Source organism: Miscanthus floridulus, chromosome 12 (genome assembly GCF_019320115.1).
Source record: "Miscanthus floridulus cultivar M001 chromosome 12, ASM1932011v1, whole genome shotgun sequence".
NCBI classification, from domain to species: domain Eukaryota; kingdom Viridiplantae; phylum Streptophyta; class Magnoliopsida; order Poales; family Poaceae; genus Miscanthus; species Miscanthus floridulus.
In genome coordinates, this window is record NC_089591.1 from 37,053,107 (window position 1) to 37,064,660 (window position 11,554).

The following is an 11,554-nucleotide window of genomic DNA, read 5'->3' on the forward strand; positions in this document are numbered from 1 at the left end:
CCTAGCGTGGCCGATTTCCGGCGAGTGGAGGCCATGCCAGCGGTAAAGGATGGCTGAGCGCCCACCTTGGGAGCCATGTGCACCAGCTGGTGCTCGTGATTTTAAGGGCAGAGGCCTACAGAGACGATGCTAATGTCGAGCACCATTGACTTAGACGCGGAGTAGCACTGCAGCCACCATCCCACCACTTCACACCCTTGTAGGCCAAGCCGAGGTCGCCACTGAGCCTACCTCTCGCTCCGCCACCCACGCTCGTAGCTCGAGATATGGCCGAGTTCACCATACCTGTCGGTTGCCACCGCCATGACTACCGCGCATGGCAACCCGCAGCATCCCTTGGGTGTAGCATAGCCGCACCAGGCCATGGAACAACGCCAGCACCCACAGCACCAGCCTCCTGAGCATGGGCATGTCGAAGACCGCAGCCGGGAACGCCGACAGGGATGCGACGGCGTTGACTAGCATCATGCTCCGGATGGCCCCTGTGTTCACCGACGCAAACGTGGCCCCGGCTACGAGGGCGGAGTCATGCAACATGGGGTGGACAGGGGCCACGCCGAGCGCCTCCGCGGTGCGCGCGATGGCCACGGCCGCCTCGTCGGGTGCGTGCGGAGACCTCCGCGCCGGCGGGGCGGCGACTGGCGCCTCCTGGTACGGGACCTCACCGGTCTACACAAGGTGCTCGAAGGCGTGGAAGATGCTACGGTTCATGATCTCCTCGAGCGCCGTGGCGTGGACGCCGCAGGAGGAGAGCGACTAGAGGCATCGTCGAGACAGCGCCTTTCGTTGGTGTCCGAGACGGCGCTGGCGGCCGCGGCCTCGCCGTCCCCGTCGTGCTGCGAGCGCCTGCTGAGCCGAGGTGGGGGAGGGGGCAGTGTGGGGTGAAGGTCGCGCTGGAACTGCTCGGCAGCGCGCCGTTTCGGCGAATGGTGGTCATCGCTGGCAAAGGATCCGACGAAGGCGGTGTATAGTTCCACGACCGATGAGGGCACGGGCGCCAGCTCGGCCCTGACCGGCGTGTGACGCCCCCTCCGCCGGCGTCCTCTTAACGTGCACGCTCCATCCTTGCCGTGGTGGTGCTGGTCGATGACCACGCGTGCGGGACGGACGAATGGGCAGCAAGTCGAGGTGGGAGTAGGCATACGGGAGCTTGGAACGGCTGGCCGGCGGGAGGAGCTGCGGGAGCGGCGTCCGGCTCAACTTCCGCGTGCTGCTCCTGTCATGTTCCTCCATGGACGCAAGCGCCCCGCCCTGCCCCGCGGCCGCGCAGGCCGTCCCCGGCGCCGGCGTCGCAGCTGCCGCCGTGTACGCCCTGCCCCACGCTACGAACGTATGGACGCCACGAGGGCCTAGCCCTGCCCCGTGGCCGCACGGGCGCTGCTACGAGCGCCCCGCCGTGCCCCATGGCCACACGGTCCATCCTCGGTGTCGACATCGCGACCGCCGCTGCGTGCGCCCTGCCCTACGCAGCGGACGCGCATGCCGTCCTCGACACCAGCAGCGTGGGCCTTGCCCTCCGCCCCAGCAATCGCGACGGCGCGCGAGCGAGCTCCACCTTCGGCAACTGCGATAGTGCACAGACGAGCTCTCCCCAGCCGCGTTCTTGAGGAGAAAGAAGGTGCTCGGGTCACAGCTTAGCCCCATCGGACATAGAGAAAGAAGTGAGAGGATAAAGTTGTGAGATAAGGGTATTTTAGATATTGTGACAGGCTGGGCCCACATATCAGGGCTCCTAAACGGTGAAAACCAGATAAAAGGTGAACGGAATGACGTGTAAAGCAAGAGAGTTTAGCGTCGTAACATCAGAATATGTTCAAACTTTTTAATAACATATACGCTGATAGGCACGTGCCTAGAAGCCTCGTCCCCTTGGCCGCCTCCGTCTTCTCCTAGCGCCCTCTCCTCCTCGCCCGCACTGTTTCCCAAACCCTCCGGTCCCACCTCGAACCCAACCCACGCACCCACAGCGGGCGCCGAGCCCAGCCGAGCCCTCGACGCCTTTCCGGAAGGCCGCGTCGTCGATGGCGGCCGAGGGCGGCGGCGGCCAGGAGACGTTCGAGGCGCGGGTGAAGCGCCTGTTCGGGTCCCGCCTCTTCGACGCCGTCCCGGACTCCTCCTTCCCGACGGCCTCCTGGTCCGTGGCCGCGGGCGACGTCGAGCGCCACCGCTGGGCGAAGCCGTCGGAGGCCCGCGACGCGGAGGAGGCGGCGGCGGGGGAGGCCGCCCGCGGGGACACGCCCTGCGCCTCCGCGTTCTACGACGCCAACGGGTGCCTCCGCGGCCGGAGGCGCAGGTCCAGGCAGGAGGAGTTCGAGGGGAACCTCGACGACCTAGATGAAGACGACGAGGAGGACGGGGAGAGGGAGGGTAAGGCGACGGAGCAGGACGAGGAGGAGGGCGTTAGGGTTAACATCGGCCTCGACCCCACCCTGGATCGGGAGGTGAGCAAAGTTGTCTTCGGTCATTGATTTTATTTTATTCGGTTTGACCAGTTAGTAGTTGTCCATAAGCTGTTCTTATACTACATCATAATTGATGCTTGGAAGTTTGTTGGAATCAGGCTGTGAAGTAACATTAGGATCAAATCAAGTATCGATCTTCAATCTATGCCTTCCTAAGGAAACATTTTCACTTAGGATTTGTCGCCTCCTAACTAGGGTTCTGCATGATTTGGATAAAGAATAGGCAGAGATGATCATGGCATTTTATTGACCATTTTCTCAGTGGTTTGTGCCATAGTTCCATGTTGTCGCATTTCTGCTTCATTTGTCGTCTTCGGCGCATGTCCTGGTGACTGAGAGTATGGACCAATGTATATTAGATTTAATGGTTCACTAGGCCTTCTTTGGCAGTTTTTTAATTTGAAAGGGAGCATGTCCCATTTCATTTTGGTTATTGATGAGCTTTAGTTAATGATAAAGAGTAATTGACTAACTACACATTGTAATTTCAGTGTGATATATTCTTGACCTCGAAACACCTTAAGTAACTTATCTGGACTTCTCTTGAATGTTTCGTCATTGTCGGTCACTATGGTTATCATATCTATCGACCTTGGTTTGTTTCTAGTGGATTGTTATCTTACAAGAGTTGTTTTTTTACAGGAAGAGGAGGACAAGTATGACAGAGAGGCCTTTGGTAGAGAGGAGGCTGCTGACCGCATGTACATGCACGATATAATGGATGACGGCATAAACATGAGCATCAACAGTATAGTCCCTGACCTCCTTGATGATTCCATTGAAGAGGTGTACCGTTTTAAGAAGGATCCTCGGGCAGATATGAGAGCGGCATCTGCAAGACTCAGAGAAGACGATGGTTCTGCTAAAGATGGTGACTCTCACTATGCCGCTCAAGCCAAGGAGTTCCCGAATGTAGGAGTTCAGACAAAGAAAACTGTTGAGGAAGTCAATGTAAAACCTATACTGAAGAGGAAGGAGGAGCAAGCTGATTTAAAACCAAGGAAGCGTGTCCGGTTCGATGCTAATGTTAAGGATCGTGAGTCGGATATGTTTGAACATGACGAAGATTCTCCAATGGTTCCTCAATCCATGGATGTAGCCACTGAGGAGAGCACATCTACTTTATCTGCATCTCCTGGGGTCCCTGACTATGTAAGGAACCCTTCAAAGTACACGTGTTACACCCTAGATGTACCAGAGTCTAATGATGACTCAAACAGGACAGCTCTTGCTGATCTGCATGATCAGTTAGGGAGATCAGACCCAAACAGGACACATTCTGAGACGCCTGTTGAGATTCCTAGCTCAGTCACATTCATCCCTCGCAAGAAATCAGTGGATGCCATGGCAGTGGATGAGGGTCCCAGAGCTATTGATTCCAGCTCATCTGTAATTGGAATGGTAGCAGGTGCCTCTGAAGAACCTGATCAATGTGAGATGGATGAAGATGACAGTAAATCATCATCAACGCCACAGATGCATACAAACTCAAAGGCGAGCTCCCAGCGTTACAGGTCAAATAGAACAGACGATGATGAGTGAAATTGAGGATCCCAGGGTACCTAGTCTGATGTTTGTTTCTATCAAGTTTCAGAATACCTTATGTAAATCAGGATATATGTGTGTTGTGCTTTGATCTTGTGATCTGAGCTAACCAACTATGTTTAAGTACTTTTCCCCCATATTCTTTGTTCTATAATTTTTTATACCGGGAGCCACTTAGAAATTTCCAGAAACTTCACTTGTAAGTTGTCTTAGCTGAAACCATCTGTTTCAGTCCGATTGTGTCAGATAATATGAACCCCCTTTTTTTCCTGTTCAGTTTATTCTGCTTGCAGAAATCAATTTAGAGGAAACCTAACTGACCCCAGATTTTCTATCATCAGATATGCACTTCCATTACTCTGTAGAAACGAAAGTCATCAGAATACACAGTTTTGGGGCCAAAGGGGCAGACAAATACAATATCCCATGGGTTAAAAAATAGGGCATCCCATTTCACGTTTCTGACTAAATTTCAGAACCAATCCACAATAACAACAGGACGCCAAGAACCTGTATCAATCTGTACATTCTTGCAGCGATTATTTACTGTGCTCAAGACACACAGTGGTGGCTACAGCTTGTCAGCAATTCTGTAGAGGGCATCAGCCACCTTGCCAAGCACACCAAGCAGGCTGCTCACTTGGTCCTTCCTCTGCTCCCTGTCCAGTCGGCTGTTGATGTTCTGCGCCTCTAGCTGCGCCGCCACCATCTGACTGCTCCGGTCTAGGATCTCAACCAGCTGCCCCTGCAGGCTGGTCGCGGCTCTTCCGGAGGCGTTGTCATCGCTGCGCTGCCTCTTCTGCCCGCACTGCGCTGGTGAGTCAGTGATCTGCTCCGGCTGCTTTTCTTTTGATGTGCCTGCTGTTTGGAAACATGGATGGCTGTTAGGTATGAAACCTGAACTTCTGAAGCTTTATCATGTGAATTCTACTGCCATTATTTTGTTCTGGGTTCCATGTGAGATTGTCTGATGTTATAACTATGTCTGAACCGTTTGATTCAAGTGGAAATTGTATTAGTTGATTATTTTCTGCTTGTTACAATTTAGAAGGTAATAATCATTTGAAGAGAAAAGACTGAATAGAAAGGAACAGTCCTTAGATCATCGCCATGTTTCAAACTATAAGACGTTTTGGTTTTAATAGAATATATTACTTTTATTATGTATCTAGACATAGTGTATATCTAACTACATAGTAAAAGTTATGTATTTAGAAAAGCCAAAACGTCTTGTAATTTAGAACAGAGGGCGTATAACTTAAAACTAGCATTTTAGGAGTTGCTGCAGATCTGACTCCTGTCTCATTTCCTATTATACATATTGTTTTTAAGGAGATCATAAAACCAGCCCTCTCCCCTTAACCTAAAGAAATATATGAGTAATATGCTGCATCGGTGCTCTCTTATATGCTGAAAAGGTTTTAGGATACTCTCCTGTAAGAACTTATAGAAGATCTGGTGGAGTTGCTCTTTCATCATTTCAGAATCATCCACGTGTCTACACGGTAATGGGATTTAACTACCAGGTACAAATACAATTAGCGGGGGTGGAGGGATTCACATGTTTTTGGGTATTTTAGCTAGAAAAGGACCCCAGTCAACATATTGCTTTTGCGAGCATTGATTCTGAGTCAGCACTGCCTGATGTTTACACAATCTTTTTTATAATCTCAAACTTGGTAAACTATATATTGTGTCATGAAGAGTTCGATAACTTCAGAAGTATTCGGTTCTCTCAAAAAAGACAACTCGGTCTCATACAGTTTTCAAACAGCACACGAGATTGTTCACAAAGAGGAAAGGTAAGCATAGTCTTGCAATGTTAGGACGCATGAGAAATGGCAGCCTCAAACTTTTGTTCTGCTTGGAACTGAGGGATTTTTGTGGCATGATTGTTAGAGCTAGGGTGCATGAGAAATGTCAGCCTCAAACTTTTGTTCTGCTTGGAATCGCAGGATTTTCATGGCATGTTTTTTACAGCCTCTGGATTAAAATTTAAAACGGTATGAAGTGAATTGGCGCAACCGTTTATAATTAAGCTTTGTTTGTGCACTACGCTATGGCCGATCAAACCAAACCAATGGAACAGTAAAAAGTTTCTGCGGAGTACCTTGCTCGGAGCTCGCTTGCCTGGGCACATCAGCCGTCTTCTCTGAAACTGTAACCAGAACAGCAAAATGCAAAACTTTGTCAGGCAAGTAACAATCCAAATCGGAGTACCAAAGTGCATCCAACTGACAAAAAGGAAATTAAAGCAAAGAATGACGGAAATTTGTGCATGCTTTCAGCTTTGTCGTTAGCACTTTAGCTGGAACAGAAACTGAAGCGTTTCCCCAACAGGAAGAAAGGGTTCATCAATTCAGAACCATGATTTTTTTTTTTTTATGAGCAGTTCTACTAGGAAAGCTCCAAGAAGCAACTGTTCAAGGAAAGGATGTTCATTGCACGCGGAAAGCATCAAAGACACGAGTTGAAACTCTTCCGCGCAGAAAAAGGTGACAATTTTACGCCAAGAAGAAGCAGTAAAAAGGGACCAAAAGGGCTCACCGTGCACTGAAAGAGAGGAGGCACGCGCCGTTTCCAGGAAGAATGGAACAGCTTGCTCACCGGGGATCGGCACGGCCACCGCAGCCGGCGCCGGCGTCGGCGTGGGACTTGGCGTGGCCGCGTCGTCTTCCTGGTCATCCTCGTCTTCAGAGGAAGAGAAGAGCCCGCTCCCTTGGACCCCGCCGCGGCCAGCAGTGTGAAGCACCGCCTTGGCTTCCTCCTCCTCCTTGCCCTCCTCCGCATCCTCCAGCACCGCCGCATTCCCGGCGGCGCCGCGGCCCTCGAGGATGTCGTAGACCTCGCGGTCGAAGAAGCCCGGGAGTCGCCTCTCCCGGCGCGCGTCGTTGCGCATGGCCCAGAAGGAGGCCTCCTTCCTGGCGGCGTACCCGCGCTCCCACTCCCTGATCTTCTTGTAGTCGCCGGCGAGGTTGCTCCAGCGCTTGCGGCACTGCACGGGTCCGCGGTCCACGCCGTGGCGCCGGCAGTACTCCGCCACCGCCGCCCACTTGGTCGGCTCCGCGCTGGCGCCCTCGGCGCCCCGTACCCGGCCCCGGCCGCGGCCGCGGCCGCGGCCGCTCCTCTCCACCACCCGCTTCCCCTCGATGAGCACCAGTATCTCCTGCCGCGTCCACCGCGGCAGCCGCGACCCGCGGCCCGTTCCCACGCCTCTGCTGGCCTCGCCGGCGTTTGACATGCCGCCCCGGCTCGGGCTCACGTACGGCGACGGCGAGCTGTCGCTCCTTGGCCTTGGCCCCCAAAAAGAGCTGGTGCAGCTAGCTGGGCAACAGAGACGCAGCAGGGCGGAGGGAGGGAGGGACTACCGAAAAGGGTGTGGGGGAGGGAGCCAGCGAACTAATCAGGGTTAAGGGCTTTGATTAAGGGTTGGTTAGTGGAGGCTCCTCTCCTGCCATGTCTCATTCCCAAACCAGTAGAGTAGAGAAGGAGAAGAAAAAGGCAGGGAGTGGTTTGCAGCTTGCAAGGGTTTGACAAGTGGATTAAGGAAAAGCTACAGGCAAGCAATGAGTGTGAGTGATTAGGAGATGTGGAGAAAGGCTTGGAGATTTATTTATTAGTATATATATATAGGGAGGAAGAATTAGCAAGTGGGGGCTCCAACAGCAACAGGGGCCAGCTAGGGTAGGTGTTGGAGGCCTAGCTAGCTAACCTACCGTCTCAAAATTTTCAGCAGTAGTAGGGTGGGGGAACAGTGCGTGGGGGTGTGGGCACTGTTGTGATCTCGACGCAGAGCCCTTTCCTGATCTGTTTAATCTAGGGGCGAATATTTTGTGTGGATTTCGTGAGACTTTTCTGGCCCCTCTCGTATGTTTTTGCATTAGGGTCTGTTCGGACCAAGAGCCTATTGGTTACTTACTCAAACTTGCCACGTCTAACTTTCGGTAAACCGTGGCGGTTAGAAAAAGTTTAATGAGCAAAATTAAAGCTACACTTATGGCAAAGTTTGGCAAGAAAATATATCTATAACGTGTGGAACAGGGTGCTAAGAAAGTGTGGCACACCGTAGTTATGACAGCAAATCAAATAGTTGCAAAAAAAAACTATGATATGACTAACCTATGGTATGGCACGTTTTGGTTACGAACCAATCATGCTCTAAATACATAGTAAGTACAAAAAAAAAAGCTCTGGGTTTGCAATTAAAAAAAACTCTGGATTCCTGACAATTTTACTATTGGTTTGGCATCATTTAGACCTTTTTTCCGAGAACGTTCTTATCACGTGTTTCATTAAGGAGATAATAAGAAGTTTACAAGTGGACTAACGCAACCTGGCGAAATGCCAATGCGTTAGACGACAGCCGGATTAGATTAGGCGATTATACAAAAACAAATGTTGCGACACAGGGCGACTTGAAAGCTAGCTAAGGACCGTTTCATCCTCCTGATCGCACATCGCTTCATCCTGAACCTGAAGTCCATGGCGCTTCCTTTGCTCCGCCGTCCATAGCCGCTCGTGAAGGGCCAGCCAGAAAAAGAAACGGCCGCTCTCCAAACCTCTTTGGCACCTTGCAAGGAAGTCATGCCGATGAAGAACGAGCGATAAGCTAAGGAGGCCGAGTATTCCCCGTTCGCTGTCCAACGCCAGATGAAGCGGTCTGCTTCGAATTGGTTCAGGATTATGTTTTCCGCCGCCTCCCAGACTTGGATGTAATCGCAAAGCACTGGGACGATGGGGGCGCCAGTAATGTCCCTCACCCAGCGACGGTTAAGCAATGCTTCTTTCACCGTTCGTCCACGGCTGCGCTGGCTTACAGCTTGGAATAGGTGCAGGGCAAAGGAGCAGATGGGTATGTCCAGAAGCGTGCTGAGGCGCCATCTCTCAAACGCACCGAGATTGACGCTCAGAACATTGCTCCAACAATCGGCTCAGTTGAAGGCATATGGCTCCAAGTGGCATTAGAGTTCGTCCGTCTCAGCAATTGCTACCACAGGCGCAGGGCGTATCCCATGATCCTCAAATCTGGCACACCAATGCCGTTGTTCTCCTTTGGTGAGCAGGCGATTCGCCAAGCGACCCGGCACTGTCCTCCGGTCGTTGATTCTGTGCCACTCCAGAGGAATGCTCGGTGACATTTATCGATCTCATCAATTGCCCAAGCTGAGAGGCAGCAACAGATAGAAACGTGGACTGGATGGCTGGGAGGACACCTTGCGAGTGTGAGGCGGCCGGCGTTGTTGAGTAGGGATGAAAACGGTTGGGAACGGTCGGGGAAATGTCTTAACCATTTCCGCTCCTGTATTTTTTGGCCGGGAACAGGAACGGGAACGGAAAGGCCGGACGGAAAAACGAATCCGGTATTACGGGATATCGGGAACGGAATATTTCGAACGGGAACGTGTCGATTACGATCGGGAAGCGGTAACACAAAACGGAAACATCGATATATGTAACCACTTGAAACAGTAAGCTCGATGCAACAATAGCAACCATGCATAATCCATATGCAAACAATAGCAAACAGTTAGCTTGTCAGAATATTTATGCAAAGAAAACTATAGAACTACCAAAAAAAAAGAAAATGGAAAAGAAAAATGAACAAAGGCCAAACCTTGCTGCTCCTGTGCTCCATGCGTGAATTCCTGGGCCAAGCAACGATGGGCAGCAGCTCACTGTTCCCGACGGTATCACTGGGCCAAGCATGGAACGATGGAACGTTGGGTTGTTTGCAAGCCTTAAAAACGGGAATTTCCCGCGGGAATTTTCCTAAGCAAATACGGGATCCGCTAATTCGGTCGGGAAATCACTCTAACCGATTTCGATCCCGGATTCGCCGAATTTTCCCGGATTTCTTCCCGAACCCGTTTTATCCCGAGAAAATGATATCCGGTCGGGAATTTCGGTATTCGGTGTCGGTCGGTACGGGAATTTTCCGTTCCCGCTTTCATCCCTGTTGTTGAGCAGCCACGCTTTCCAAGTTGGAACGCGTGCAGTCACCGCATCAACCAGCCGCTGCTCCTCTAAGCGTCATAGCCTGGTGAGGGAGAGAGGCGCTCCCAGATATTTGCAGGGAGACGGTGCGACTTGGCAAGGAAATACCTGCTAAACTGCGGCCACTTCTTCCTCGGACCTTGCTCGCATATTATTGGATTCATCTCAATCAACATTTGTTGAAGTGAAATTTAGTTTAAGTACTATTCCAATATAACCTAACACACGTGGATTGATGCGAATCCGATTACATCTAAATAAGGCCTTAGTAGGTAGATGGAAAACCTTGAAAGTAAGAAGAAATGTTGGTATTCATGTCCAGAAATTTTAAGATTGGCTGCCCTGCCGGAATCCTATGACAAAATATTGTAGTACTCGGACACCAGATCGTGAGATCTGAGATGACTTTATTTGCTGTCACTCTGTCAGTGTAGTAGTAGTAACTAATTGCCCCACCCGAACGTACGCATATATCGTATCGAAGTGGCGTTCGTTTCTTGCGTAGCCGGAATTGCTTGCTCGCGGGGTCAGTGCGGTGTGTGGACGACTTGGCTAGGGATAAGGCAATCAGGGACGCGGTGTGGATATGTCAGGTCGCTGTTAAGGCCAACCTATATACAGCGCCACTTCTCGATAAAATGTCTTTTCTCAGTGAAGGAAATCGAGTGGCATAAATAACCTTAGTCAGTGCCCTGTTTATTTGCGTTTTTTTCTCTACAAAAGCTTTTTACATACTTTAACTTTGCATACCCTTCGTCCAATGTACTTCACTAGTGTTATATACTTTGAACTACGTCTGAACTTATTTATAAAAAAACGATATAAGATAACATGTAAATGAAAACCGAAGGAAAGAGAACCCTATATTGTATTTCTTATGTTTTGCTTCTTTCTTTTTTTTATATGTCGCATTAGATTCGTTCTAAGTTAAACATTTATAACTTTGATTACTAAATTTTGAAAAACAATATAATTTCACAACATGTAAACTATATGTTATAGAAGTATTTCTCACAATAAATATAAAAAATAAAAACTATGTTGTAAATCTATATAATTTCTAAAAGTTGATAGTCAAATTTAAAAATATCCGTTCCATTTTCATTACCCGGCGAAACGAAGGCTTGAGTCCTCGCCAGCACTGGCCGGATAACAAGTCGTTCGTCCACTCTAAACAAAACAAAGAGCGAGACGATTGATTTAAGCTAAAAACTAGCACGTTCTTAATTAGATGGACAAGGACTAAACGAGGCGGCCGGACGGGTTCCGTACACGCAAGCACCACACGGGCGCAAGCACACCCATGGTGGATTGGGTTGGGTCCGTCCACTCCACCCCGATGCGATGGATCCGCATGCACAGGATCAGATATAGCTGATATTAGTGACTTTGCATCCTATCTTATTTTTTTCTTCTACGATCTCAAAACCGGATACGAATCATGTTAGATACGTTTGGTGGATATCTCTCCTATATACATATCATAAATATGTACTTGATTCGGGTTTGATACAAATATTAAACGTCTGGATTTGGACACGAACTATCATGTA

The 11,554-nt window shown here is 50.1% G+C and overlaps 2 protein-coding genes across 5 annotated transcripts; one reads left to right on the forward strand and one right to left on the reverse strand.

The window, feature by feature from the left end:
- The first annotated feature begins 1,851 nt into the window (after positions 1–1,851).
- On the forward strand, positions 1,852–4,144 carry LOC136496908 (uncharacterized). The gene is made up of 2 exons (XM_066492686.1): positions 1,852–2,441; positions 3,105–4,144. The coding sequence occupies exons 1-2, from the start codon at positions 2,022–2,024 to the stop codon at positions 4,002–4,004; spliced, it is 1,320 nt and encodes a 439-aa protein (XP_066348783.1). The 5' UTR covers positions 1,852–2,021; the 3' UTR covers positions 4,005–4,144.
- Positions 4,145–4,276: 132 nt separating this feature from the next.
- Positions 4,277–7,587, reverse strand: LOC136496909 (trihelix transcription factor ASR3-like). Of its 4 annotated transcripts, none has more exons than XM_066492690.1 (3): positions 6,615–7,587; positions 6,118–6,165; positions 4,277–4,865 (listed from the first exon to the last, which is right to left on the reverse strand). In XM_066492690.1, exons 1-3 carry the CDS (start codon positions 7,246–7,248, stop codon positions 4,579–4,581), a joined length of 969 nt encoding a protein of 322 aa, XP_066348787.1. In that variant the 5' UTR covers positions 7,249–7,587; the 3' UTR covers positions 4,277–4,578. The 4 variants fall into 4 exon arrangements, with proteins under 4 accessions (XP_066348787.1, XP_066348786.1, XP_066348785.1 ...); XM_066492689.1 differs by having other exon boundaries at positions 4,277–4,868; XM_066492688.1 differs by having other exon boundaries at positions 6,555–7,583.
- Positions 7,588–11,554: the final 3,967 nt, after the last annotated feature.

Coding starts and splice junctions, on each gene's coding strand:
- LOC136496909 (XM_066492687.1), bottom strand. CDS start 7,248: ATGTCAAACGCCGGCGAGGCCAGCAGAGGCGTGGGAACGGGCCGCGGG. Junction 6,166..6,554: donor CTCCTCTCTTTCAGTGCACG/GTGAGCCCTTTT, acceptor TTCTGGTTACAG/TTTCAGAGAAGACGGCTGAT. Junction 4,869..6,117: donor GCAAGCGAGCTCCGAGCAAG/GTACTCCGCAGA, acceptor GTTTCCAAACAG/CAGGCACATCAAAAGAAAAG.
- LOC136496908 (XM_066492686.1), top strand. CDS start 2,022: ATGGCGGCCGAGGGCGGCGGCGGCCAGGAGACGTTCGAGGCGCGGGTG. Junction 2,442..3,104: donor ACCCCACCCTGGATCGGGAG/GTGAGCAAAGTT, acceptor GTTTTTTTACAG/GAAGAGGAGGACAAGTATGA.